The sequence below is a fragment of the Penicillium maclennaniae genome, assembly GCF_028827695.1.
Source record: "Penicillium maclennaniae strain IBT 15551 chromosome Unknown utg000002l:1.0-2354659.0:1.0-2356205.0, whole genome shotgun sequence".
NCBI lineage: Eukaryota > Fungi > Ascomycota > Eurotiomycetes > Eurotiales > Aspergillaceae > Penicillium > Penicillium maclennaniae.
In genome coordinates, this window is record NW_026623214.1 from 1,662,426 (window position 1) to 1,686,188 (window position 23,763).

The following is a 23,763-nucleotide window of genomic DNA, read 5'->3' on the forward strand; positions in this document are numbered from 1 at the left end:
AGGAATGAAAATTTGGGTGGAAACGTTTTCATTGGATTCACTAAAGAATCGGGTATCTTGAGGGTGATGGCTGGCTCTTCAGCTCTAACGCCAGATCTGGTTCGGACATTGACATTCACGACCTCTCGTGAGAAAAGCTTGGCCAGCCCTGAATGCGCCATGGGAAAGTCTGCAAGGATGAAGTCTTGAGTCTCCAACCCGCGAAGCAGGAACCCGCGGCTCCCAAAGGGAAGGGGCACGGCTTGTGATGCCGCCGGAAGTGCCGATCGGCGAGCACATACACTCTTTATTTCAAGAGCGAGCGCAAGGAATGATGCGACGAATCGCCAAGGTTAGAGAATTGAGGTATCAGGGTCGCGTAGGCCTTCAATCTTCTTCGCCACTCTCCACATCGCTAACCTCCAAGTTGGCGATGGAATCATCGCTATCCTCTCCATCGTCATCGACTCCGAAAAACTCTTCATTGGGCTTCGAGTCAGAGGAGTCATCATCGTCCTCCTCCGCCTCTGCACCCTCGGTCTGATCGATCTTGCGCTTGCGACCCATCTCTCCGAGACGGCCTTCACGGCCGTCGACCTTCTCGCCCTCCTTGTCTTCAGTGTGGGGAGGCGGGGTGAACCAGGGAGTCTTTCCGCGCAGGAAGTCATTGATCACCATCTTCGCCACACCGTCCAAGTCAGGCTCGCCTCCTTTCAGGAGACGACCACCCTTGCGAGCAAGGCGGCTGAGGAAATCAATGGCATCAGTGGGTTCCCGGATACCGTAGGTGCGTTCTAAGTGACGGGGCTGAACCCTGCGGAGTACGGCGGGAATGTATTGCTCAGGGTTGTGCACATTTTCAACACGGCAGACACCACGCAGCAGGATGTCCTCCTCGGTGTCATTCTGATTGGGAGGAACCACGCCAGGGCAATCGATGAGATAAATTCGCTTCATCAAGGTAACATATTGCCAGACCTTGGTTTCACCAGGGAGAAGGGCAACAGTGCAGACCTTCTTGGCGCGAAGTGTGTTGATAATGGAAGACTTGCCGGTGTTGGGATATCCAATCAAACCGACGGAAATCTGTTTACGGTCGGAGTGCAGCGATGAGAACTGGCGAAGCAGCTGAATAAGGGAACCCTTTCCGAAGGAGTTGTTGATGTTGGCGTGAAATGCGAGAGTAGGGTAGTCCTTGGACAGGAAACGAACCCAAGCAGCCTGAGGTTTGCCATGTTAGTAAATGGTCACCAAAGAATATGAAACTGCAGGAATGTGTGGGATGTTACTAAGAGTCCTACCACTGAGCCACCGAAAAAGGCAGAGGCAGGACTCAACTCAAAAACAAAACACATATGACCTTGCGACCGGTCTTCAAGACGAAGACCAATCAACCTAGCCTCAGAAAGAGATTCGGTGCGGGACACTGTTGATCTACCAAAGCTGTAACAGACAAATCTCCATGGAGAAACAAGACGACGTAAAGCCGTAGGAAGAAGCCTTGACTTAGCGATGGAACGGCTCGCTGCCGAAGAAAAAAAAGCAAAAAAGAAAGCAATGCACACTAAAATAGAAAGGATGTGATGGGGATAAGAGTGTGACACTTACAGCAACACCGGTAGGAACAAGATCTGTCTTATTCAGCACGAAAATAAGATGCTTGTGGGGAGCCTCGTCGCGAATGTATTTTTCGATACTGCGGCAACGAGTTCCGTTCGGATCACGGGCGTCCAAAACGTGGATAACAACATCGGAGGAGTCGATGACCTTGTAAAGCTCGTTCCAAATACGCTTGGACTGACCCTTGGAGAAGACAGACTCGCGAGCGGTGGTGAGAACAGGGCCCTCATAGGAGGAATTGGTATCACCAGAGACAGCAGCACTTCCATCGTCGTGGGTTTCTGTGTCGTTCTTCTCCAGGTAAGAATCGTGCAGCTTGGCGGTCTCGCCAGCGAGGTCCTCCAGGGATGTCACACCCGTCTTGACACGCTTGCGTTGAGCCTTGGGACCGAAAGTATCACCGAATGGATTGTTTTCAATCTCCATCTTGGCCTGATGTTGCTTGAGACCATTCACGGTATTGTGATCATTGTCCCGGATCAGACTCATAGGCAGCTTGTTGGTCTTCAGCAAAACCTGGTAGGGATCCGAGGTTTGCTCGGCAACAGCCTCACGGAATGATGTCAAGGCTTCCTGCGAGATAACTCGCGTGTTACCGAACCATTTACGGTTTGGCTCGATGCGAGCGACCGGGGCATCGCGGGACTGGTAGGAGGCAGCCCTCGTAATGTCTCCCTGGGCGTTGCGCTGAGCTTTGCCATCCTTGAACATGTTCAAGTGCTTAACCTTCTTCGCAGAGCTAGACGGAGATAGTCAGTACAATGTTTCCCAAAGTGAGACCGAAATTGCATGGCGAACATACCGATAGAAGTTTTCACCTTTGGTTTTGACATTGCCCATGCCATCGCCAGTTTTCCCTGCCGCTCTTTGCGGTTGGCCTCCTTCTTGTGAGTACCCATGATGAGCAACTCCTGTGGTGTTGAGAGAAAAAAAATTGGGAGTGACCTTCAAAAAGTGAAGGATGACCAAAACACAAGGAGTGGCAGAGCGCGAGAAAGAGAAGAAAAAAAAGGCGGACAGGTAATTTTTTTTTTTGCCGCCAAGAACCCGCGTGCACGGGCCACGGCAAAATCGCTTCTGTTTCTTCCGACGCTGCTTCCTCCGCATGCCCTCCTATTCTGCGATCGTGGTCATCTAGGCCAATTGTGATTTCAGTATACTGGCAATAACCTATCTTCAGCCTAACGGCCACACATTCATCCAGAACGAACGGATCCCATCAGTGCAGCATGTCTGCTCTCCGCCACAGCCGGACTGCCACAAGGCAGGTCCGTGGCTTCTCGACCTCTGCCAACCTTCGGGTCGGCCCCGAGTCGCCTCATTTCATTGAAACACCTCGAACTATCCAGCCTGCCAATCCCGTCAAGCCTCATGTCAAGGGTACCCTGCCCGTTCCTCGTGAACTGTTCCCGGCCCGCCGACAAGACAAGCCGCGCAAAGCATACCTCGATGCCGCGACACCTCTTCCCTTGACTGCTCGCACTGTCAACCCGAAAAGTGCCGATCCAGAGAAGCAGGCCTTTAAGATCAAGATGGCGGAGATGCGGAGGAACAATCTCCGGGAAGGTCTCCGCAAACTTTACAAGAGAAAGCAGATCGCCCAGCAAACAGTATTTGAGCGAAGTCTTGAGAGTGAGGCCAGAAGAGAGCGTGTTCTCCAACAACCGGAGCCTGAAGATGAGTTTCTTACTCGGACATCAATTGTGGAAACGATGCGACCCCAGAAAGGTGCTGCCCTCTCAGACCCAAATCGGGAAGAACGATTGGCCCTCTCACGGACGCGACTGGAGGCCAAGCAGGCCCAGAAGGATGCCATTCGTCGTGAGGAAATTCAATCGCTGTATATGAACGCGCGAACCTTCATCGTGAACGAAGAACAGCTCGCCGCTGAGATCGACCGAGTATTCCCGGAGGGTGAGAACGAAGCCTGGCGCAACGACCACCAGCAGGGTGAGAACATCTGGAACTTGGGTGTTCCGCCGACCATTGTCAACCTGGTCAACGATGCCCGGAAGAGCGAAACTGGTCGCTGGGATCTCATCCAGGACCGAGTCAAGAAGCTTGGCGAGCAGATCACTGGTGGCAAGCTGTGAGAGAAATTATTACCATGTACAATACTTTGAAGCTGTTGCATTGCTATTCTGCGCATTACATGAACTGGGATGGATTTGTGCCATATTTACTACAGCCACATGGGGCTGATCTCCTACTTGATAACAAGCCTTCGAATTTGAGTAAGATTGGAATTGACCATCGTCAAATTCGTCAAATTCGCGAGTTGATAGCTTCTTAAATTTCAATATTTGAACTTTTGGTTCAAATCTTGTCCCAAAACGGTCTTGTCCATCTCCGGATCAATTGTTAGTTTGGCCATGTGTGTGTTGTTTGTCGCACCAGGATGATGAAACCTGATCGATCCAAAGGTAACGTTTGAAGAGAGACGCTAGCACCCCTGATGAAGAAAATATACATGATATGCAAGACTTGGAGATTGGCCATCACCCAGGGCAGCATACAGTGCTGGCAGAGCTCGGCCCTGGAATAGTGAATGGATGCCGTACGTGTTCAATTTGATAGACCAGCATTTGCCAGTCTAGACCTAAAGTAGCTTACACGTAGGCAGGTAGCTTCTTCCTAAGAGACATGAGCTGAGTGAATGCTAAATCCCAATTGGAACTCAACTTGATATTCAGCATTATATGCCTCACGATACGCCTTTGGAGTTAAATCATGGTGGCTTTCTCTAACACTTTGTTCGAGTCTAGAGCGAGCAAAATTTGGCGCTGGTCGAGGATTTCTGGCAGGCGATCGGTTTCAATCAGATGGCTCATTGAGTGTCGGCACGAGGTCTTTCCCAACTTCGTAGACTGATTCTATCGGGACGACAGAAAATTATAATTGCAGATTCAGATTGATGTTCCTTGCTCTCGAAGATACATGAAAGAGTGATTATGATGAAGAAAGCATAATACGGTAAAGAACGAAGGCCCATACAGGTGCAGGCGTCCGGAAACTTTCAGTGCATGATAACCTCTGGCCTGAGGTCTCAGGAGACTTGTAATAAGAGCGGAGTATGATATTTGCTTCTACGCAAGCTTTCATGGAGAGTCTGAGAATAATTAACATTTCCTCGCCGACTTCAAAGCCAATACAAGAATCGAGGTATGGGTAGAGGGAATATAAGTATGAATATTCTCAATGCGCAAGCCCGCGCGACCGGCGAGATCTGACCACTGCTGCTTGGAGCGCCCCTTTCCAGCACAGATGTTCATCATTGCTAAATCTTGCATGGTGACTTCATAGTAAGCTCCAGTATCTGGCATGACGATCTCGTCAATCAACATGCGGGAGTCTATGGCCATGGCACCGGCGATGTTCAGGAGGATATTTGTGGCTTCGTTGTCGGGCCAGTCGTGCATGATTTTTCGGAGATAGTAGAGTTTGGCCCCTGCGGGATCATTGTTAGAGAAAAACATGTTGAAAAATTTTTATGCGGACCTGTGAAAGGCTCCTTTTCAAAGAAGTCATAGGCATCGGCTTTCACGCTTTCGATTGGAGACAATTTATTTACTGCTTCGGGAAGATCCTGGAGCAGAAGTCGCGCGAGGAGGCTGGGATATTTCTTGCCTAGTTGGATGTATTGGTGTCCATGGTCACCCCCGACATCAACGAAGAATGGCTTCTCGGAAGGCTGGGGTAGAGTGGATGGAACCTTTTGTGCTTCGATGTCGAGGGTATCAAACCCAACCGTCCATTCCGCTCCCTTGAAGCCAGTCGTGACCTTCTGCAGATACTTGAAATGATCTGGATGCATGACCATCCAGTCAAAAGACTTGAGGTTGGTGTTGTGAGCGACCTGGAATGGTGTGTTTGTGTTACTGGTGATATCCTGGTACTTGGTAGCTGCAAGGAAATCGGGCAGTGCTTGAATGACAGGTCTATGGGTGTTGAAGCCGTGGTAGACCATTGCTTCGCCCAGGTCGCTAGCCAAAATGTGGGTCACTCTGCTGGCATGGTACTCGTTGATGCCAACCTCCTTAATTGTGTTGTTCAAGGCCAGGTAACGATTTATTCTCTCTGCCAACTTGTGATAAGTAACGTTTGATTTCCGAAGCCGGTAAAAATGACATACCTAAAGGGCCAGGGGCTGACCCTGTGAGATCTGACAGCTCTTCAAGCTTGAAAGTCTTGTTAGTCGTAGCTAAAGTGCGGAATAGCCCCAAGTCTGCCCCGACGCGAATCACGGCGTGTAGTATGTTCTGGTATTCTTAGTATTCGAGTTATTCTGACATATTGACGGGCACATACCGAGTTCGCAAGATCTATAATCGTTTTCTAGGACCTAGCAAGTCTGACAGGACCCTCCTAAGGGCAGTCTGAATGCTCAGGCGCCGACCTCGTCGGCTGAATCGGCCAGGGTATGAATTTGGGCAACAATGGATTCCATGGTGAGAATGGTGAATTCTTTCTTGACTTGGCAATGATTAGAGATGCCATTGAGAGGAATGGCTCTCTCGATGGGATATAGTCGTGCTTTTATACTCTATGTCGACTCACACATTGAGTCCATCCGTGGAGGTTCCGCGGCCCTATCGCGCCCTCTAATTCGTGAAGAGCGCTCTCACACCACTCGACGTCACGACTGCGTAGTCTGTCCTCAGCGTACATTGTGCGGAGCGAGATGGATCATGAGCCAAGGCAAAAAGCGTCTGAAAAATTCACGATTGTGCCCGGTGCCCTGCAATTTCTATCGGCCACGAAAATTGCGATGCAGTTGACAACTACTTGCCAGACTGCACTAGTCGTGGCATTAACTGTGATCTGAACGTGCCAGCAACCGCTTCGATGAATGAAGCTGCAATAATAGTTACCTGAACTATTATCTATCGTGCTTGCACAAATTGGAGGAAAGTGTAGAGGCCCAAGGAAGACGATCAAATGTTTCCTCGATACAAAATAGCTCGCAGCCGTCACCATATTCACTGCCTGAGATCGACTTCTTCACTTCTTCACTGGGGAAAAAATGAAGTCGATTGATTTTAATTGGGCTGACGAAGCAAAGGTATTCCCAGCTCCATGGTCAGTTGCGCCCAGTAATATATTTACTGTGGCAGCAAGCTACATCGTTTCTGAAGTTCCCTTGAGTTCTAAGAGCTTGAGTGTAAGTAAGGTGGCATCAGCTAAATTACCTTTTCTGAATTGATTGTACGCATATTGCCATCTGCAAAGATACGAACGCGAACTATCTGACTTCCACCCCCGAAGAAGCAAAACAGATTGTGGACGAACACATGACTGAGATCACACCTATACACCACATAGCTCATGCTACGTCTGAGAGATCTTTCACGAACCCTCAATAATCGGAAGCCCATCAGGATTGACGATGTTGACAAATACTACGTTCTCCTGGACCCAACGAGACTTAAAAACGGCATTGTTCTCAGTCAGAGAAGTCAACGGCCAGTTTATAATATGGATAAAACTATCCCTCGATGTGTTGGAGTGAAGCCATCGAACGATTTCTGAGTCTCTCGAGGATATGCAAGCCACAAAAATCATATCTTTACCTTTATACAAGGCCGTATAAATCACTTTGCAACTTCGACTTCTTCTCCACGGCCAACTCAATGGCGTGGCATCTAGCTTTGTCTCGTATTGATCAACCACATAATATAGAGTTATTGATCATGAGGTTCTATCATCCCTCACAAGGTACGTGCAGTGTTTGGAAGACGAGTTCAATTGTATCTTGTCGCGCCAGATTAGATTGTGCAATACGTACCCATAAGCCCTTGTAGGAGAGCCAAGATCGACCCTGTGAAGGCAGCTATGACAATTTCAAGGCCCCCAACAGGGGAATTTATTCAATCAAACCTCCTCATATTGCGATCAACAAGCCTCTGAATGCGAATGATGACGACATTCGTGATGGAATGGAGAATGTCAACAAGCCTATCGATCAGCCCGCTTTCATGTCGTACTGCCTCCAATCAATCCGGCTCGGTGAAGTTTGCCGAGAATCAGCGACAAGGATTCATTCGCGAAGATTGGATCCAAAGGGCTGCAAGACGAATGGGTGGGCGATATTGACATTGAGATTTGTGACCTGGACCAAATTTGCCACCGATGTTTTCCTTGGATTTCAATACTCACGAGCTACCCGAAACAGACTGACGCCGGGCGCCAGGCATTAATTTTCAGCGATACATCTTCGAATCATTACTTTATGCACAAAGATGCAAATTGTATCTGCCTTGTCTGTCCCGAGCCTCTACGGACCCGGCTTATTCCTACTCGAAGGATGCAGGCATGGTTGTGGCGCGCGTAGTCATTCGCACTGAGCGACACTTTACTTGAGGGACCTTCTATTTTTATTGGCTTGTCTGAAATTCTCGGGTGTCTTACATTACCTTTGCATCGGGATGTTGGTTCTCTTGAGAGGTGTCTACCTGTAATTGAGAGTCTCCAGGCCGAAGAGTACCGAGATGCATACAGCATCTTGGAGGGATTCCGGGACCAATCACCATCTGCCGAGGAGATACTGAGCAATTCTACATGATTCTACGCCTGCAAAATGTCCCCATCTCCATTGAAGGCAGGCCGGTCCCGATTGGAAGATACCTGCGAACCGGCATCAAAACAGACTATAAATAAGTCTCTATGGTCCAAGGAATCCGAAATGAGCCTCGATGGCATACCTGATCCGACCGTTCCGTCATTCGATGACCTCTAGCAGGCGTTTGACACCAATGTGGAACCCGCATCTCTCGTGAATTGGAATACGCTGTAATTTGAGCTGGACAGCCCTTTCGTGTTCGTGGTATCCGATCCGGCGCCTCAAGTTGACAGTTTCATGATTTGAGACTTTGAATATATGACGCAGGAACCGAAAAACGGTTATGTGTTAGTCCTTTGTCATCCCATAGGAGGCCATCTCGATATTAAATCCCGCTCAAGATCCCCACCCCGATCGACGCGATCAAACTTGGCATTGGCGTCAGAGCCAGCACTACTGTAGGGCCCTTCGCCCGCTTCAACGATTACATACATACACTACGGCAGGGAAGGGAGACTGGAGTCGGTAGTGGGCAGCTTGCAGTGGCGGGATTGACTGGGTCTACCAATTGCGGTGACATTTTACCTGAAACCGATTCGATATTGGGCGATACTCGCCGCTTGTGCCTGGTTCCTGGCTATGCCCAGTGATCCGAGTCAGCACATTCCCGAACTTCCTTGTCGCCGACTGAGTTTTTCGCTCTCTTATGTTTTGGAGTTCTAGAAGCAAAGAAAGCATATGCCGAGGCGATCGCCGATCCGTGACGCGTGTCGTGGATCGCGTACTGTTGCGAAACCCTCTCTACATTTCCACAAGCTCGAAAAGGCGATCGAAGTCCTATGTCAATGTGGCTCCTGCACGCTCAAAGCAGCACTCTCGCTTCACATATAATCGTACAAATGCATGCTTTCCCATCTGTGTTGACAACAACATCCGAATGCCCAAAACGATTGTGCGTATCCGACGGTCGTCGTTTCTCGGGTCGACCACAGGAACAAAAATAGCGCAACGGTCCCGTTGGCGAATTCACTCCTCAGTCTCCACTCGTGTTCCTGGTACCGCGATGATGCTGACGATTAAGTCACGGCTTCACTAGATCCCATCTCCCGTCCAATCCTGTTGCTTCTTCGCGGAATGCCCCCTGCCCCTTCGCCCTCGTTATCCCAGTTCTGGGCAAGGCTGTGTATTTTCACTCAGCCCACAATTACCCTGTAACACAGGCCCCAACAATGCTTCCCAAAGATCAGATGGCATCTGAAAGTTCAAAGTTCACCACTATGTACCGCTCAAAGGGTCATCCAAGGCTACTGCTTCTGGCTTCCGTGAGCCTGATTAGATCAGGATTGCAATACTGCATACTTGCATGTTTACGCTTAGCTGTTCTCAGAACCTGGTGGTGCCTCCATGAGTAACCTTCCTTGAATGATGCTCACGAGGTACCAGATTTTGGACTTCGAATGAGAAGCCGCGTACGATGGCAACCACCGAAATTGGGTGTATCGAATCCGTCCGATCCGGCGTGTCATCAATGCAAACCATCGTAGGCAGATGCACATCCAATCTCTTGATCCGTGGTATACCGGCTGTCTGGCCACTCCTCTTCGGCTTGCCCTCTGCCCGAAAGACTTGTTAGACAGGACCCAGACAGTTAAAGGCTCAGTGGATGTGATAGGCCTTGAGAATCCACGCGGCTTGATTGACAGCCACTGAACATTAGTGACCGCGTGGAGTAGCTGGAGTAAACGGAGCACAGCATGGACCTCTTCCCCACAGAAATTGCTGACCTCAGGTTGAAGATGACGTCGATAACTGGACGGACATATCCTCCGGCTGGTTCGGACCTTGCGTACCTGCTCTCCTAGGCACTCCACTCCTAGCATCCATGGTCAACGGCCTCGAGCACAATTTTGACAGGCCGACACCTCGTCGTTTCTATTTTTTCCCATCTATCGGGGAAGCTACCGGGATCCTCGTCATGGTCCTGATCTATCTTGATTCGGAACGGTGTGGATCTAACCCATAGCCCGCTATAAAGATGTATCAGATCCCCCAGTCTTGGAAATCCCATTCCACCCTAAGCGGCAAGCCTTTAGCCTTAACCATTCAAACGGTCTTTTCTGCGGAACAACGCCTCTCTTTCGTTAAATAGGCTCAAGACGCCCTCGCTTGCCATGATGAAGACCTTCATCACCCTCGCTGCTTTCGCTGCCGGCACCAATGCCCTCGTTGGTCGCGGTGACAGCTGCTGCTTCCACCTCACTGCCTCTGGTGATGCATCTGGTTCCGTTGGCCAGCTGAGCGACGGCCAGAACCGCATTGGTGATAACAGCCTGTCTTCTGCTGACTACTGTATCAACTCAAGCGGTGGCGTCACTGATAGCCACGGCCGTGGCTGTATCTTGACTCGTGAGTTTTGTCATAGATCAACCTCAAAAATCAAACCCCCAAAACTAAATCTCTATCAGCCCCCACCACCCAATGGCAGTGTGATGAAGGTGCCTCGCCCACCACCGGCTTCTCTATTGCCTCTAACGGCGCGCTGGAGTACCATGGAAGTAACAGTTTCATTGCCTGTGAGACTGGTCAGAATGGCGGCAGGAACATCTACACCACCAACAGCACTTCCGTGACTCAGTGCAAGAGCATCAAGCTCACTGCTGATTCTTGCTCTGGCTCCGGTGCTGGTGCTTCCGGCTCTTCCTCCTCTACCATTCCGTCTGCTAGGAGCTCCTCTGCTGTGGGCTCCTCTGCTGTGAGCCCCTCTGCTATGAGTTCGGCTACCCCGTCCCCTAGCCCTGCTTACTCTTCTTCCGCGGCATCTGCCCCTGCTTACTCTTCTTCCGCGGCATCTGCCCCTGCTTACTCTACTTCCGCGGCATCTGCCCCTGCTTACTCTTCTTCCGCGGCATCTGCCCCCGCTGGCTCTGCCCCCGCTGGCTCTGCCCTCGGTGGCTCTGCCCCCGGTGCTAGCTCTGCTCACCCCAGTGGCCCTGCTAGCCCGGCTGGGTGCCTGACCGGCTCGCCCGTGACTACCACTGTCACTGTGACGGCTTCGGACTGCGCCTGTGCCACCTCTGCTCCTGCTGCTGGTGGTGTCGGTGCCGCCGGTAGTGGATCTGCTCCTAGCTCGGCCCCTGCCGGTGGTGCTGGTGGTTCCCCTGCTCCTACTTCATCTGTTCCTGCTGCCGGCACTGGTGGCAGTGGTTCTGGCTCTAGCAGCATTGCTCCCTCTGCTCCTGCTAGCAACGTCCGGCCTTCCGTTCCCGCTGGAGTTCAATTCTCCTCGAGCGCTGCCCCTGCTCCTTCTGCCTCTGCCGGTGGCATGCAATCCTCGAGCAATGCCGCTCGGCCCTCGACTATGAGCAGTGTCGCCGCTACCTCTGCCTCGAGTGCCCCCTCTCTCACTTCCTCCGCTGGCGGCCACTGCCCTACCACCTTGACCTCCGGTAACTACCAGTACCCTCACCTGATCATCCCCATCGACTCGTCCGCGCCCACCACTGCTGCCGGTACCTCATACAACGGCACCGTGTCCTCGACCATCTCGACCATCTTCAACTTTGATATCCCTGCCTACTACAGCGACAAGACCTGCAGCCTGGTCTTCCTCTTCCCCAAGAAGGCCGACCTCGAGACCTCCTCCTACAGTTTCAGTGGTGACGGCAAGATTGACATCTCCAAGCTGTCCTCTGTTGCCACCGAGTCCACCGATTACAGCAACGCCCCCTCGGTTGCTCAGGACTTGGGCTCCCTTACCATCTCGCCCGGCAACTCCTATGTGCTAACCACTTTCGCCTGCCCCGCTGGCGATGCCATTGCCTACGAGATGAAGAACGCTGGCAGCACCAACCTCAACTTCTTCGAGGACTGGAACCCCTCTCCTCTTGGTCTGTTCATCACCAGCTGCTGAATTAGTAGTGTCATTTCTGGACCTCTAGGCACTTAAAATTGTATACCCAGACGACTGTGGTAATTATGTGTTGTGATGTTTTTAATGTGTGATGTTGATGTGCTATGGCTTTTCTGACGGACTGTGTGATCCGGACATGTCAATCTGCATACGGATCTGCAGTCGGCTTTTCTCGTGCTGTATTAGTACAATCCATTCCTTTGATATACCTTGTATACCATACTTTCATTCCGTCTCAATGGTCCTCACCGTAGTTTCGTGTGGCTTGTTGCACCACGGAGGTAGCTCGTACACGAATGATGGAGCCTAGACACAGTGGATCACTGCAGCGGCTCGCACAACAACCCACAATCCCCAGTCCACCTACCAAATGACATGCCCAGCATTAGGCACGTTTCGATTCCCCAATGCACGAGTTGTACTGCACCCTGTATCGAGGTTGCACCTGGAGATCCTTACCCAGGGTCTCGGCCTGCAATTAGCCTCCTGCACCATGCTGAGAAAGTGAAACCCGTCCTAGGCCCCCACTCTCCGACGCGGAGACATGCTCCAGTGACAGACTCGGCAGCTCTGATTCGCGAAATAATAAAGACTAAAGGATGAAGGGACTGGGGTCAAAGAGCCCAAGAGTCAAAGGACACGTCGAATTGATGAGGAAAAACGCCCTCCGCCAAGGCGCTGCGCCATCGGTCGATCGCGGTTCTTTTAGCAGGTGCACACGCGACCAGGCATCTTCATTCTTTTCATTCTTGACTGTTCTTAACCCTTTCCTTTTTTTTTGTCGTTCCCTTCGTCGGTTCAAGCTATGGAGATCCCAGGTAAATTGCCGTTCTCCAAGCGCCGGCTACGGCCGCGTGTTGTCCTTTCGTGAGTGTGATTTCCCCGCGGAATGTGCTGGAACTATACTAATGTTCGTCTAGCTACATCTTCGACTACGTGATCCTAATGCAAGTATAAGCTAGGACCAAGTAGCCCAATGGCTCATTCTGATAGATTATAGTGCCTGTGTCATCGGATTCTGGATCCTCGACTCAATTGAACCTTACCACCAGCACTTTTCTCTAAACAACATCTCCCTCCAATATCCCTACGCCGTCCAGGAGCGCATCCCGATTCAATACGCCCTCTGCATCTCCGGCCTCTTTCCCTCGCGCTGATTATCATTTATACTCTATTTCTGGATGGCATTTTCTCCCACCACAAGCCAACGGACCCGGCCTCTGGGAAGCGCAAGCTGCGTGGCCCCTGGCGCTGGAAGGATCGCCTTTGGGAGATGAACTGCGGTATCCTGGGGCTGCTCCTATCGCAGGGTCTCGCTTTTGTTATCACACAAGTCCTCAAGAATGCCTGCGGCAAGCCTCGACCTGACATCATTGATCGCTGTCAGCCGCGAGCTGGAAGTCACGACCTGTCGCCATACGGCTTGTCAAATTCCACGATTTGTACCGGCGAGGCGGCATTGATCAAAGATGGGTTCCGATCATGGCCGTCTGGTCATAGCAGCTGTGAGTATCCCTGTTAGCATTGGAGGCGACACAGGGCAAGACTAATTCGAAGCTCCCACTAGCCTCTTTCGCCGGACTGTTCTATACCTCGATGTGGCTAGGTGGAAAACTCCATATTATGGACAACCGCGGCGAGACCTGGAAGACCCTCCTCGTCATGATCCCGATCCTTGCAGCGACGCTCGTTGCCGTGTCTCGCATCATGGACGCCCGCCACCACCCCTTCGACGTCATTACCGGCTCGCTACTAGGCGTTGCCTGCGCCATTGTGTCCTACCATCAATACTTCCCTCCACTCTCCGAAGCATGGCGCAAGGGGCGTGCATACCCGATCCGAACCTGGGGCTCACAGCCTACGCATCCCGTGCACGGGAAACTCGACTCGGAAAGCGAAAGCATCACAACACCACTGCGCAACCCCGAGGCAGATCGACTAAATCCTCCAGATCTGCGTCACAGTCTAGCGTCCCCGAATATATCAGCTTCCGGAACGACGGGGTACGGCGAGAACCCCTATGCGCCTGCAGCGTATCCCCGTCGCTCACATGACCATGACCCCGATGGGAACTGGTCTTCTAGTGAGGATGACGTCGCGAATGGTTATGAGATGCAGCAGGGTTATGCGACGACTGCGAACCCTGCGGCTAGGGGTTACTCCCCTTCTTTTGAGACGAATACAGCATACGCTTCCCCAAGGCCAGTACCGTCAACGGATGTGCATCGCCCGAATGTGGTTGTGAGTCCAACCGACCGGGGGCGACAGTTGACTGATGTGGCGGTTGGGAATGTGTAGGCGAGCGATTGTTATTGGGTGTTTGGTACACTGCATCCATTTCGCGCTACAGTTGGATGACCTCTCTGCTTTAGAAACCGTCGCATGATGATGGCGTGTATGATAATTATTAATCAGCGTTTGGGCATTAAATGCCAATGTTCTTTATGACGTGGGCAATTCGCGTTCATCACATTGATGTGGTGTCTAATAAAAAGCATTGTACTAGAAGCCCTACTTGAGGAAATCCGGACAGAGACCCACATGGTTGCCATTCCGACACCCAACTACAAAACCCCCCGAGACGGAGATCAAGAATCAAATCAAATGCGAGACGTTGATTAAAGAGATGGCGGGGCATCCGCCAGTCTCATCTGCGGCCAATCCGTGCCCGGCCTTGACCGATCGGACATGGAGGAACAAGTCCGTTGCCCCAGCCACCGTCAAGAACAGAGCTGACAGGTCCAGCCTCCCTCTCACGGCCCCTCAGCGCAAGATGACGGCACCGTCTTTATCTTTGTTCTATTTCCCTCCTTCTTTCTTCTGCATTCCTCTCTTTTGACCCCCGGTGCATGCATCTGCATACGCTGCGATCGCAATCCTTCCGCGCGCACGGTGTAGCTTGACTTTCCGGTCTACAGCGCATCTGACGGCTGATTTCTGAATCCCCCCATCGCATCTCGCGCGCATTCTTCAGATCGAGTCTCTAAACTCTGTCGCCTACCGTCATCATGATTGGCAGTCTATTCTTCATTTTGAATCGGATCGTGGAGATCATTTTCCTGATTCCCATCATCGGCATGATGGTAGGCTTATCTTCCCTCTATACTCCATAATCACGCAGCCTTGGAAAAACCTAACACCATATAGGCCTACTTCGTCAACGGCTACCTGAAAGCCAACATGCTCACCCCAGCTTACATCCTCGTCCTATTCATCACCAGTGTCCTTGCCGTCTTCTGGGCTATCGACACCTTAATCCGCTTCAGCACGACAAAGCGCTCTGCAATCTTCGTCGCATTCGTCGACATGCTTTTCTTCGGCGCATTCATTGCCGGCGTCTATGAGCTGCGCTTCATCGCCAACGCAGACTGCGCTCACTGGTCCGGCGGCAGTGTCTGGATTTCTCTGGGCCCGTTCGGCGAGTACGGCGAGCAGACAAATAACCCGCTTGAGCTGGACGTGAACAAGAACTGTGCGATGCTGAAGGCTTGCTTTGCTATGGGGATTATGGAGACGGTCTTCTTCATCTGGACTGCTTTCCTCGCACTGTTCTTGCATACTAGGGAACGGGAACGGGAACGCGTCGTCGTCGAGAAGAAGACTGCGCCGACGTAGCCACTCTAGTCGTCGGGGACACTCGAGTTCGCACCGTCATCGCAGCTCGAGTAGACGACCTTCTTATGTGGTCTAAAATAGGGACTGTATGGGATGGGTCTTGTTTTCTTTCTTTCTCTACGTATCTTTTGGGGGGGTTTTCTAAACTTTTTTTTTTGTTTTTTTTATGATCTTATGAGGAGACGGTTCGATTTGAATAATGAGGATATGCGAATGATATGGGTCGAGGTACGAGGGAAATCTATGAAAATTTCCATGTGATGAACATGTCACCTTATTCGTGGCTGTATAGGTAACTAGTTAGGTCTTGTCTCCAATACCAATGTCAATTTCCAGTAATTGACTATGATCTTCGAGTCTGATCTTTTCTAGCCTGTGGCTTCCAATGAGCGTAGCCACTGACTGCATTACCAGGTACCCGTGCCAGCTTTGTCAACCGAAGTCGTGCGCGGTTCAAGTGTGGAAAGTTTTCTTTGCATGTGAGCTGCACCTAGGTGGAAAGTCCCATTAGTGCCCATAGAACTGGGTACCCCTTACTGCGATGCGGAAGATATGTATGCACTGTACATTATCAAGGGTCGACACGAGGAGCTTATTGTGAGAATAATATTTGAGTCGAAGATGAACATAGAGAGTAATTCGTAGATTGTAAGTAGTGAGATATGAGCAATCAAATGAACAAGGACATCAACGAGGGAAACCGCCATTGCGCCCACCCCGCACTTAGAATTTACAATCACTCGGTCAGTCCGACCTAAGTGCGCGCTGAACCACTCAATTTCAACATGAATATCACCAATCACCCTCGGGATAACCCCGCGTTGGAAGAACTAGCAGAAGTGATCCAGAAATCTTTAGAGACCAATTTCGCCCATGCAAGTGCGAGCGTCGCGCAATGTCCAGACCTGCGCCAGCCGCCCTTCAATCTCGCTGCCCCGGGTCTTTCAGGCAGCCCATGCATAGCAGATATCGGCGGACAACCAAATCTATTTCCATCTCCTAATTTTCAAGCAAAATACTGTCTTCTCGCGTTAGCGAGAGATATGCAAATGTCCCCGGCAGAAGGATTCCTTCTCGGTGCCGGGGCCGCCCCGTTTCACGACCTTGGGCACAATGCCGAGCTGGCACCCAATATATCCTGGAAATCGAACGTGGAGTTACCAAAATTCGAAGAACCTAGTTCTCTGACGATAAATAACATGACTCGAGTTATTCAAGTGGACCAGGATGGTTCCCCATCATGCGAACCCCTCTCGGGCACAAACTGCGCCCTCATGATGAACCTCTACGGATCGAATGGACAAACCGGACCAGTCCTGAAAGTAACCGCCCGAGGACGGATCGGAGAACTGAACTTTACCAATTGCATCCGGCTAGGCCTACATGCGGTTTACGGGGACAAGAACCCAATCAGCCTAGGCGGTGCATTCTTATTGAAATCAGGAAAAGCCAAATTTCACATTATGCCTGATTTTCCTGCGCCAGATAAGCTACCATTCCGAGACCGGGCTGAACTGGAGAATGAGTGGCTCACTTATCATGTTTTTGAAGCTCCTGTGGTCTGTTTGACTGTCATGCATAGTGCTGACCCCGAGGGACTGGGGCTGAGAATGGAACACACGCATTGTTTTGATGCCGAAGGAGGGAGGAAAGGAGGGCATTATCATTACGATGTTATGGATGGAGAGGAGGTGGAGTATGAGGCGTATTTACATCCTGCTGAGGTTTTGTATCGGATTGATCGGCCAGCGTCTTGATATGTGGTCATGATTCTCAAAAAGTTTCATTTCATCATTAAACCAAGCTAGTGCCGTACAGCTCTCAACGTAGAATCCGAACGAGTCGTAAAGTGTGAAGACGGGAAACATGAACAACGATAAGTCAGACTCGAGCGTAGATGAACATCTTTCGTAGCCCAATCCAACGGACAAATCCCGGAAAGGTAGACAAATCATAAATAGTAAGCCCACGTCGCTCATCTGCTGCCTTCTTCTCCACCTCATAGAGCTTCAGAGACCGAAGTATCCACAGACTAACTGAAGCAAGGAAGAACATACCCCCTACAAACACCTGTGTGTGAAGATAACTGGAACCTTTCACAAGCCCAAGCGCGATAGGCTCAGCAAAGGTAGTCGGGATCACCAATACCAAGCAGATCAAGGTAAACGTCGTGGACAATCTATTTAATCCAACCACCTCGGCCACGACAGGGGTGATGGTTCCCCAGAAATTCCCACAAACGGATCCTGCGGTAAGCGCAAATAGCAACAGCACCGCGTACGATTTTGCAGGAATCCAAATCGCGAGACATAGTAGGCCACACACCGCAGTGACAATGGTGGAAACGGTAATCCGCCCAAACACGTCACTGACGTAGCCCACGATGGGTCGACCGATCGTCAATCCCAAGTTCAAAATTGCGCCTGCTACAGCTCCCTGTTGTGCACTCAGGCCAATTGATACAGCGTAACTGGGAAGTGAATACCACAACGCGATGTATCCGAATTCCGTGGCGATGCCCCAAAGCATCATGAGCAGGATTTCTGGGCGGGCGAGATCGCGGCAATCGAGTGTTCTCTCCTTTCGGGTAGTTTGAGGCTTGTCGCGGCTCTTCATTAACAATGATGAGACGATATTGGCTCCCAATGCGCTGAAAGCTAAGATCTTATACGTCTTCCGCACACCAACAGACTCAATAGCACGGCTGGCAGCAAGGTTGTACACTATACCCCCAATACCAGAGCCCGACCCGGCGAGTCCCATAGCCAAGCTCCGTCGAGTAGAGAACCACGCTGGAAGCGTAGATATGATCGTGATGTATAGAAAGCCAATCCCTGAGACCACAACACATGCCCTGTGTGAGGAACAGGTGCCAGATCTCAGTAGCATAAGCGGCGCCGAAGAGACCGGCAAATTGACACGCGGTGCCTATTAACAAAGTAATTCTGGTTCCGAGCACCTTTTGGGACATGGAGACAATCGGGCCGATGAGGAGGGCGACTGAAATGATCAAGCCGCCGATAAAGGCGTAATCGATTCGGCGTGCACCGGGGAAGGTAGAGTGTGAGGTATAGTGGGATAGAATGACTCCCCAGGCGCTGCTCACTCCCCACGTTTGAGTGATGATCATGAAGGAACATACTGTACAGACCCAGCCATAGCCGCCATTGGGTGGTATGTCCTCAAAGGCATTCACGTCGGACCTGGGTGTATTCTCAGGATCACTAGCCGTCAACTGCATTTCGGACTCCGCCCTGTCTGGTTGCGGTCGTATTGGTGCTATTCCTATAGTCGCCATAGCCCGCCGGAGTCGCTAGCTGATGCCGTACAATGGAAATTTGAAGAATCACTTTGAATTACTTTCGACCTTGTTCATGATAATCTGCTGAAGTTACCCCGCCAAAGTGGAGGTGCCACCTATTCTAACTTATTTGTATGAATGTTCCCTGTCGGCTCCTGATATATGAAGACTGTTGAAATCGTAACTAAGCCCAAATTTAGTGAAGTCAGCTCTGAGAATTGAACATCTCCACCCTGCCCGAGAACCCTCGTATTGTCGGGCCTCTCCCAGCTTACTGCGGCAAGCGGCCCGCATCCATTGGGCCGCAAACACGCCACGCCCCACGGCCTAAGAACGAGATGGTCAGCCCGTGTCCATGAAGAGACTATCGGTGGATTGTCAGGTAGTGATTGGCTCGACGAGAATGCCTCCTGCATTTCGCCCCCATGCCTCGCAGAAGAAGCAGGCTGGCCCCAGGTCACGCACAGCATGGAGACCCTATTTGTGTTTTTCGGGTCCCTGACAGCTTCTGTTCCATGGTTCGACTTCATTCAAAAATATGGATCCCTTGAGTCTGGCGGCTAGTATTGCCGGCGTGGCGACGGCTGCATTCCAGATTATCGGGATTCTGGGCACGATCGGCGCGGGAGGGAAAGAACGCCTACAGCTGTTGCAGGAGTTGACGGGGTTGTGGATTACTATTACAGCTGTGCAGGCGCAACTGGCTCCTGATGGGAATGTTCTGGATGAGGCGAATTTTCCGCCGCAACTGAAGACCTTGCTCGAGTCGGATGGTCTGGTGAAAGAGATGAAAGGTCTGGTGGACGATGTGGAGAAGAAGCTGACGCCGCGGTCGTCGCGCGTAAGTTTGCGGCATATTGGGCAAACTCTGGGGTGGCCTTTGGCGAAGCCGGATGTTGTTCAATTTATTGAGCGGATGGGACGTATGCAGCAGACCTTGCATGTGATGCTGGATCAGTCGAACTTATCTCTGACGCGCGAGATTCACCGCGATGGCCAGGCTGTGAAGGCAGTCATTGATGAAGGGCGTTTAAAGGCGATGATTGACTGGGTATCGCCGCTGAACTTTGTCGCAAGGCAAAGCCAATTCTTCAAGGATCATCACGAAGGATCGTGCAAGTGGTTTCTAGGCTGTGAAGACTTTCGCGAATGGAAGGAAAGCGAGAACGCAGTGCTCTTCTGTCCGGGCATTCCAGGTGCTGGCAAGACGTTCTTGTCATCTATTGTGATCAATGAACTCGACAGGCTGCGGCTCAGTGATAAAGGGGGTGTCAAGGACTCGGCGATCCTGATGCTTTATTGTAAGTGGGACGATTCTCAGTCCCAGTCGGTCGACTGTCTCCTCGCCAGCTTGGTCAAACAAGTCGCTCAGCGCTATGGGCTTGTTTCAGAAGAGACAACCAATATGTTCTCCAAACACAGCAAGGCCGATACAAGTCCCGGTCGGGAGGAGTACTTGACAGTTCTCAACGCGGAGCTAGGTCGTTTTCCAAAGACTTTCATTGTTGTCGATGGTCTCGATGAGCTAAGGGAAGAGAAGCAGGCTCGTTCTTCTGGAAACTTTGACTTCATTGAAAACAAAGATCAACTTGATGGTAACTTCGCGCCCCATCGACAGCATCACAAGGTATTTTGCCCTTCTGGAAAGAGGCATCTACTGTAAAATTTGTGGGAAAGGCGGCCAGCGGTATCAGTTCCATTGCAGTGAGTGTGATGAATATGATGAAGAGGACTATCTCAGCTTTGATCTGTGCGAACCGTGCTTTCAGAAAGGGGGGCGATGCAAGCACCAAGGTCACGTTATGGTCAAGCAATTCAACGGTGCCATCATTGACATTGCTGCGATGGAAGAAGATTTGCTCACCTACGTGAAATGGCGTATCGGCTCATCGGAATTTCTTCAGCGCTGCGTCGAAAGTAAAGCAGTGTTGATAGAAGACATCGTGGATACAGTTGTCAGAGAGAATGGCGGAATGTTCCTGCTGGCAAAGTTCAATATGGATACTCTCGCATCCAAAATGCGACCTGGCGAAGTCAAAGAGGCTCTCAAAGTCCTTCCTAAAGAGCTGGACGACACCTACAACGAGGCAATGATGCGCATCAATGACTTACCGTCGAGCCGCAAGGAAGTCGCGATGGAGTTCCTCCGCTGGGTGGTCTTCGCCGAACGCCCCTTAGAGATCCATGAGATCGAACACGCTCTTGCTGTCTCGCCCAACGATCACGATATTGACCCGGACAATGTGATTCGAGCGCTCGTGCTTGCTTCTATGTGTGAGGGCATTGTCAGATTCGACGAGTCAGACTGCGTTCGCCTGGTACACTTCTCGGCAAAGAACTTTTTCTCCAAGTACCATGAAAAATGGTTTCCAGATGGAAGTGTAAAATTGACTTCAACGTGTCTGACCTACCTTCAGTTTGATCCTTTTCGGCAAGGACCTTGTACTGGGCCATCTGAATCGGCCGACTTTGATACTCGATTAGAGCAATATCCGTTCCTCAAATACGCAGCTACGTTCTGGGGCAAGCATCTTCTGAAAACACCACGAGATGATTTCTTCAATTCAGCGCGTAAGCTCTTGATGGATCCAGCATACTTCGCAGCTGTGTCACAAGCACTGTGGTACGTGGATACTGAGGACTCAACGAGCTGGGCTGGGAAGGACGGCAGCACCCCCTTGCACATGGCCACACATCTCGGATTGAACAGATTGGTGATGGAATTGCTCGAGAGTGGAATTGACCCTGACACCCGTGACGTCAATGGGGTCACACCCCTCGCGCTCGCTTGCGTACGTGGAGTTGTCGATGTCGCCGAGACCTTGATCAAGGCTGGAGCTAACGTCAACTCGGTGGACAACGTCGGCGGTACGCCCCTCTACGGTGCCGCCTACCATGATTACGAGCAACTGGTCCAGCTGCTCCTTCGACAAGATGCGACTGAGGTCAACCTCACAGTGTATCAATACACACCGCTAATGGTAGCTGCGTTGAATGGATACATTGGCATTGTCAAGGCGTTCCTGCCGATTCCGCGACTAGAGATCAACAAAGGGTGCGAAGAGAGTGGACTAACTGCGCTGATGGTCGCGGCTTCATACGATGAACCAGAGTCCGTGGAGGCTCTTCTCACGCATCCTGACATTGACATCAATCGCCAAGACCATGGCGGATCAACGGCGCTTGTTTTGGCCGCCGAAGATGGATACCGCCGAGTGGTGGAAATCCTCCTCGACAAAGGTGCGGATACTGAGGTCATGCAGGTTGGATCACTCGGTACTGCGCTTAACCGAGCCATCGATTACAATCAAGTTGCTGTCGTTGAGTTGCTACTAGCGCGCGGAGCGAATGTGCACCACACCGATGTTTTCAAGCGCGGCATGCTCCATTCTGCCGCAGTGAATGGCCAACATGAAGTCCTTGACATTCTTCTCAGATTCGACGAGACATTGGATGTCAACATGCAAGATGTCAACGGCAAGACGACGCTGCACGATGCAGCGCGGAACGGATCCATGTTGACTGTTCGAACACTATTAGAGTATGGAGGCGACCCAACCATCAGAGACAATTATGGTCGAACACCAATTTATGTAGCTCGTGAGATGAACCACACAACACTCGTTGATATGTTACGAGAAGCTCGACGAGCAAAGATACAGAACAGAGAGGCGCGAGACATCCTCGGTCCACTTCCAGAACGCACCGCCACCGGCTCAACCATTCAATCCCCAAGGCGCACAGATACTGAGATGTCCGTGAACACTCCCCTGGCTATCTGGTCACTTGCAAGTTCTGAGTCAATTGATGAGCTCAAAAGTCGACTCATTACAGCATCACCGGAAGAGATCAACGCTCAAGATCCGGATATTGGTGATTCAGCCCTTCATTACAGCGCCACACGCAATAACCCCGACATCGCACGCCTTCTCATTGAACATGGTGCAAACTTGAACCTTCCCAATCATTACGGGCGGACCCCATTCCATCTGACTACCTTGAACAATAGCGTCGAAGTAGCAGGGGTCCTGTTGGATGCTGGTGCCGAGTTTGAAACCAAAGACCAATGGGATGAATCGCCATTGACCACGGCATTATCGTATAGGCAGAAAATGAGCGCCATGTTGGTGGAGCGTGGGGTCACCTTACCCAAAAAGCGCTCATCACTAAACCTCTTGCTCGAGCTATCCGTCGCGTATGGAAACGAAAAGGCGGTTCGGCGCTTGATAGCCGCAGGCGCCGAAGTTTGGCGGAAGAATGCATATGGGGTCACCCTTTTCACATCCGCCAGATATTATAAACACGAGGAAATTGCGAACCTACTTTTGGAACTCGGAAGTGCTCCTGAATCACCTCCACTGGGAGAGTCGGATACGCCTCCGGAGTATGTGACGGTCGATTCAGCTGAACATTGTGACGAGATGTCGGACAGCAAAGGAAATGTTCAGGGGACAAAAAATCAAACAACTGAAACCGTCAAGGAGCTATCGCCCAACGCTTCGCACGAGCAGAATAGTGACCACAAATCGCCAACCCAAAAACCACTACTTGATACCCCCTCGTCTCACCGGACTGCCGTTAAAGGAGGCTGGCTGAAGGATTCACCTGTGATCCGCCATACCATCCTCATCCTGACTCTGCTAGCGACGTTGATCATGTTGACCGCGGTCATGGCAATGCCGAAAGGGGTCTTTGCGAGCATGACACCTCCCCGTGTATAGAAAATTGTACAAATAACGAACAAATGCATGGTATTGAACGCATATTCAGGTAGCTAGC

The 23,763-nt window shown here is 51.1% G+C and overlaps 9 protein-coding genes across 9 annotated transcripts; 6 read left to right on the forward strand and 3 right to left on the reverse strand.

Moving 5' to 3' along the window:
* Positions 1-366: 366 nt before the first annotated feature.
* N7477_001855 (putative GTPase NOG2) lies at positions 367-2,439 on the reverse strand (the record flags this gene model as incomplete). Its single annotated transcript, XM_056963518.1, has 3 exons — positions 367-1,200; positions 1,588-2,338; positions 2,402-2,439. 3 exons carry the CDS (start codon positions 2,437-2,439, stop codon positions 367-369), a joined length of 1,623 nt encoding a protein of 540 aa, XP_056826437.1.
* A 389-nt stretch (positions 2,440-2,828) lies between these two features.
* N7477_001856 (uncharacterized protein) lies at positions 2,829-3,692 on the forward strand (the record flags this gene model as incomplete). Its single annotated transcript, XM_056963519.1, has 1 exon — positions 2,829-3,692. The coding sequence occupies one exon, from the start codon at positions 2,829-2,831 to the stop codon at positions 3,690-3,692; it is 864 nt and encodes a 287-aa protein (XP_056826438.1).
* Positions 3,693-4,718: 1,026 nt separating this feature from the next.
* N7477_001857 (o-methyltransferase domain-containing protein) lies at positions 4,719-6,267 on the reverse strand (the record flags this gene model as incomplete). Its single annotated transcript, XM_056963520.1, has 5 exons — positions 4,719-5,047; positions 5,098-5,676; positions 5,732-5,858; positions 5,908-5,934; positions 6,157-6,267. The coding sequence occupies 5 exons, from the start codon at positions 6,265-6,267 to the stop codon at positions 4,719-4,721; spliced, it is 1,173 nt and encodes a 390-aa protein (XP_056826439.1).
* Positions 6,268-10,332: 4,065 nt separating this feature from the next.
* On the forward strand, positions 10,333-12,068 carry N7477_001858 (putative GPI anchored cell wall protein; the record flags this gene model as incomplete). Its single annotated transcript, XM_056963521.1, has 2 exons — positions 10,333-10,552; positions 10,624-12,068. 2 exons carry the CDS (start codon positions 10,333-10,335, stop codon positions 12,066-12,068), a joined length of 1,665 nt encoding a protein of 554 aa, XP_056826440.1.
* An 805-nt stretch (positions 12,069-12,873) lies between these two features.
* Positions 12,874-14,366, forward strand: N7477_001859 (phosphatase PAP2 family protein; the record flags this gene model as incomplete). Its single annotated transcript, XM_056963522.1, has 4 exons — positions 12,874-12,935; positions 12,989-13,019; positions 13,273-13,573; positions 13,636-14,366. The coding sequence occupies 4 exons, from the start codon at positions 12,874-12,876 to the stop codon at positions 14,364-14,366; spliced, it is 1,125 nt and encodes a 374-aa protein (XP_056826441.1).
* Positions 14,367-15,076: 710 nt separating this feature from the next.
* N7477_001860 (uncharacterized protein) lies at positions 15,077-15,683 on the forward strand (the record flags this gene model as incomplete). Its single annotated transcript, XM_056963523.1, has 2 exons — positions 15,077-15,151; positions 15,216-15,683. The coding sequence occupies 2 exons, from the start codon at positions 15,077-15,079 to the stop codon at positions 15,681-15,683; spliced, it is 543 nt and encodes a 180-aa protein (XP_056826442.1).
* A 785-nt stretch (positions 15,684-16,468) lies between these two features.
* On the forward strand, positions 16,469-17,440 carry N7477_001861 (uncharacterized protein; the record flags this gene model as incomplete). Its single annotated transcript, XM_056963524.1, has 1 exon — positions 16,469-17,440. The coding sequence occupies one exon, from the start codon at positions 16,469-16,471 to the stop codon at positions 17,438-17,440; it is 972 nt and encodes a 323-aa protein (XP_056826443.1).
* A 124-nt stretch (positions 17,441-17,564) lies between these two features.
* On the reverse strand, positions 17,565-18,924 carry N7477_001862 (uncharacterized protein; the record flags this gene model as incomplete). The annotated part of the gene is made up of 2 exons (XM_056963525.1): positions 17,565-18,475; positions 18,528-18,924. 2 exons carry the CDS (start codon positions 18,922-18,924, stop codon positions 17,565-17,567), a joined length of 1,308 nt encoding a protein of 435 aa, XP_056826444.1.
* A 598-nt stretch (positions 18,925-19,522) lies between these two features.
* N7477_001863 (ankyrin repeat domain-containing protein) lies at positions 19,523-23,705 on the forward strand (the record flags this gene model as incomplete). Its single annotated transcript, XM_056963526.1, has 3 exons — positions 19,523-20,611; positions 20,662-20,688; positions 20,754-23,705. The coding sequence occupies 3 exons, from the start codon at positions 19,523-19,525 to the stop codon at positions 23,703-23,705; spliced, it is 4,068 nt and encodes a 1,355-aa protein (XP_056826445.1).
* Positions 23,706-23,763: the final 58 nt, after the last annotated feature.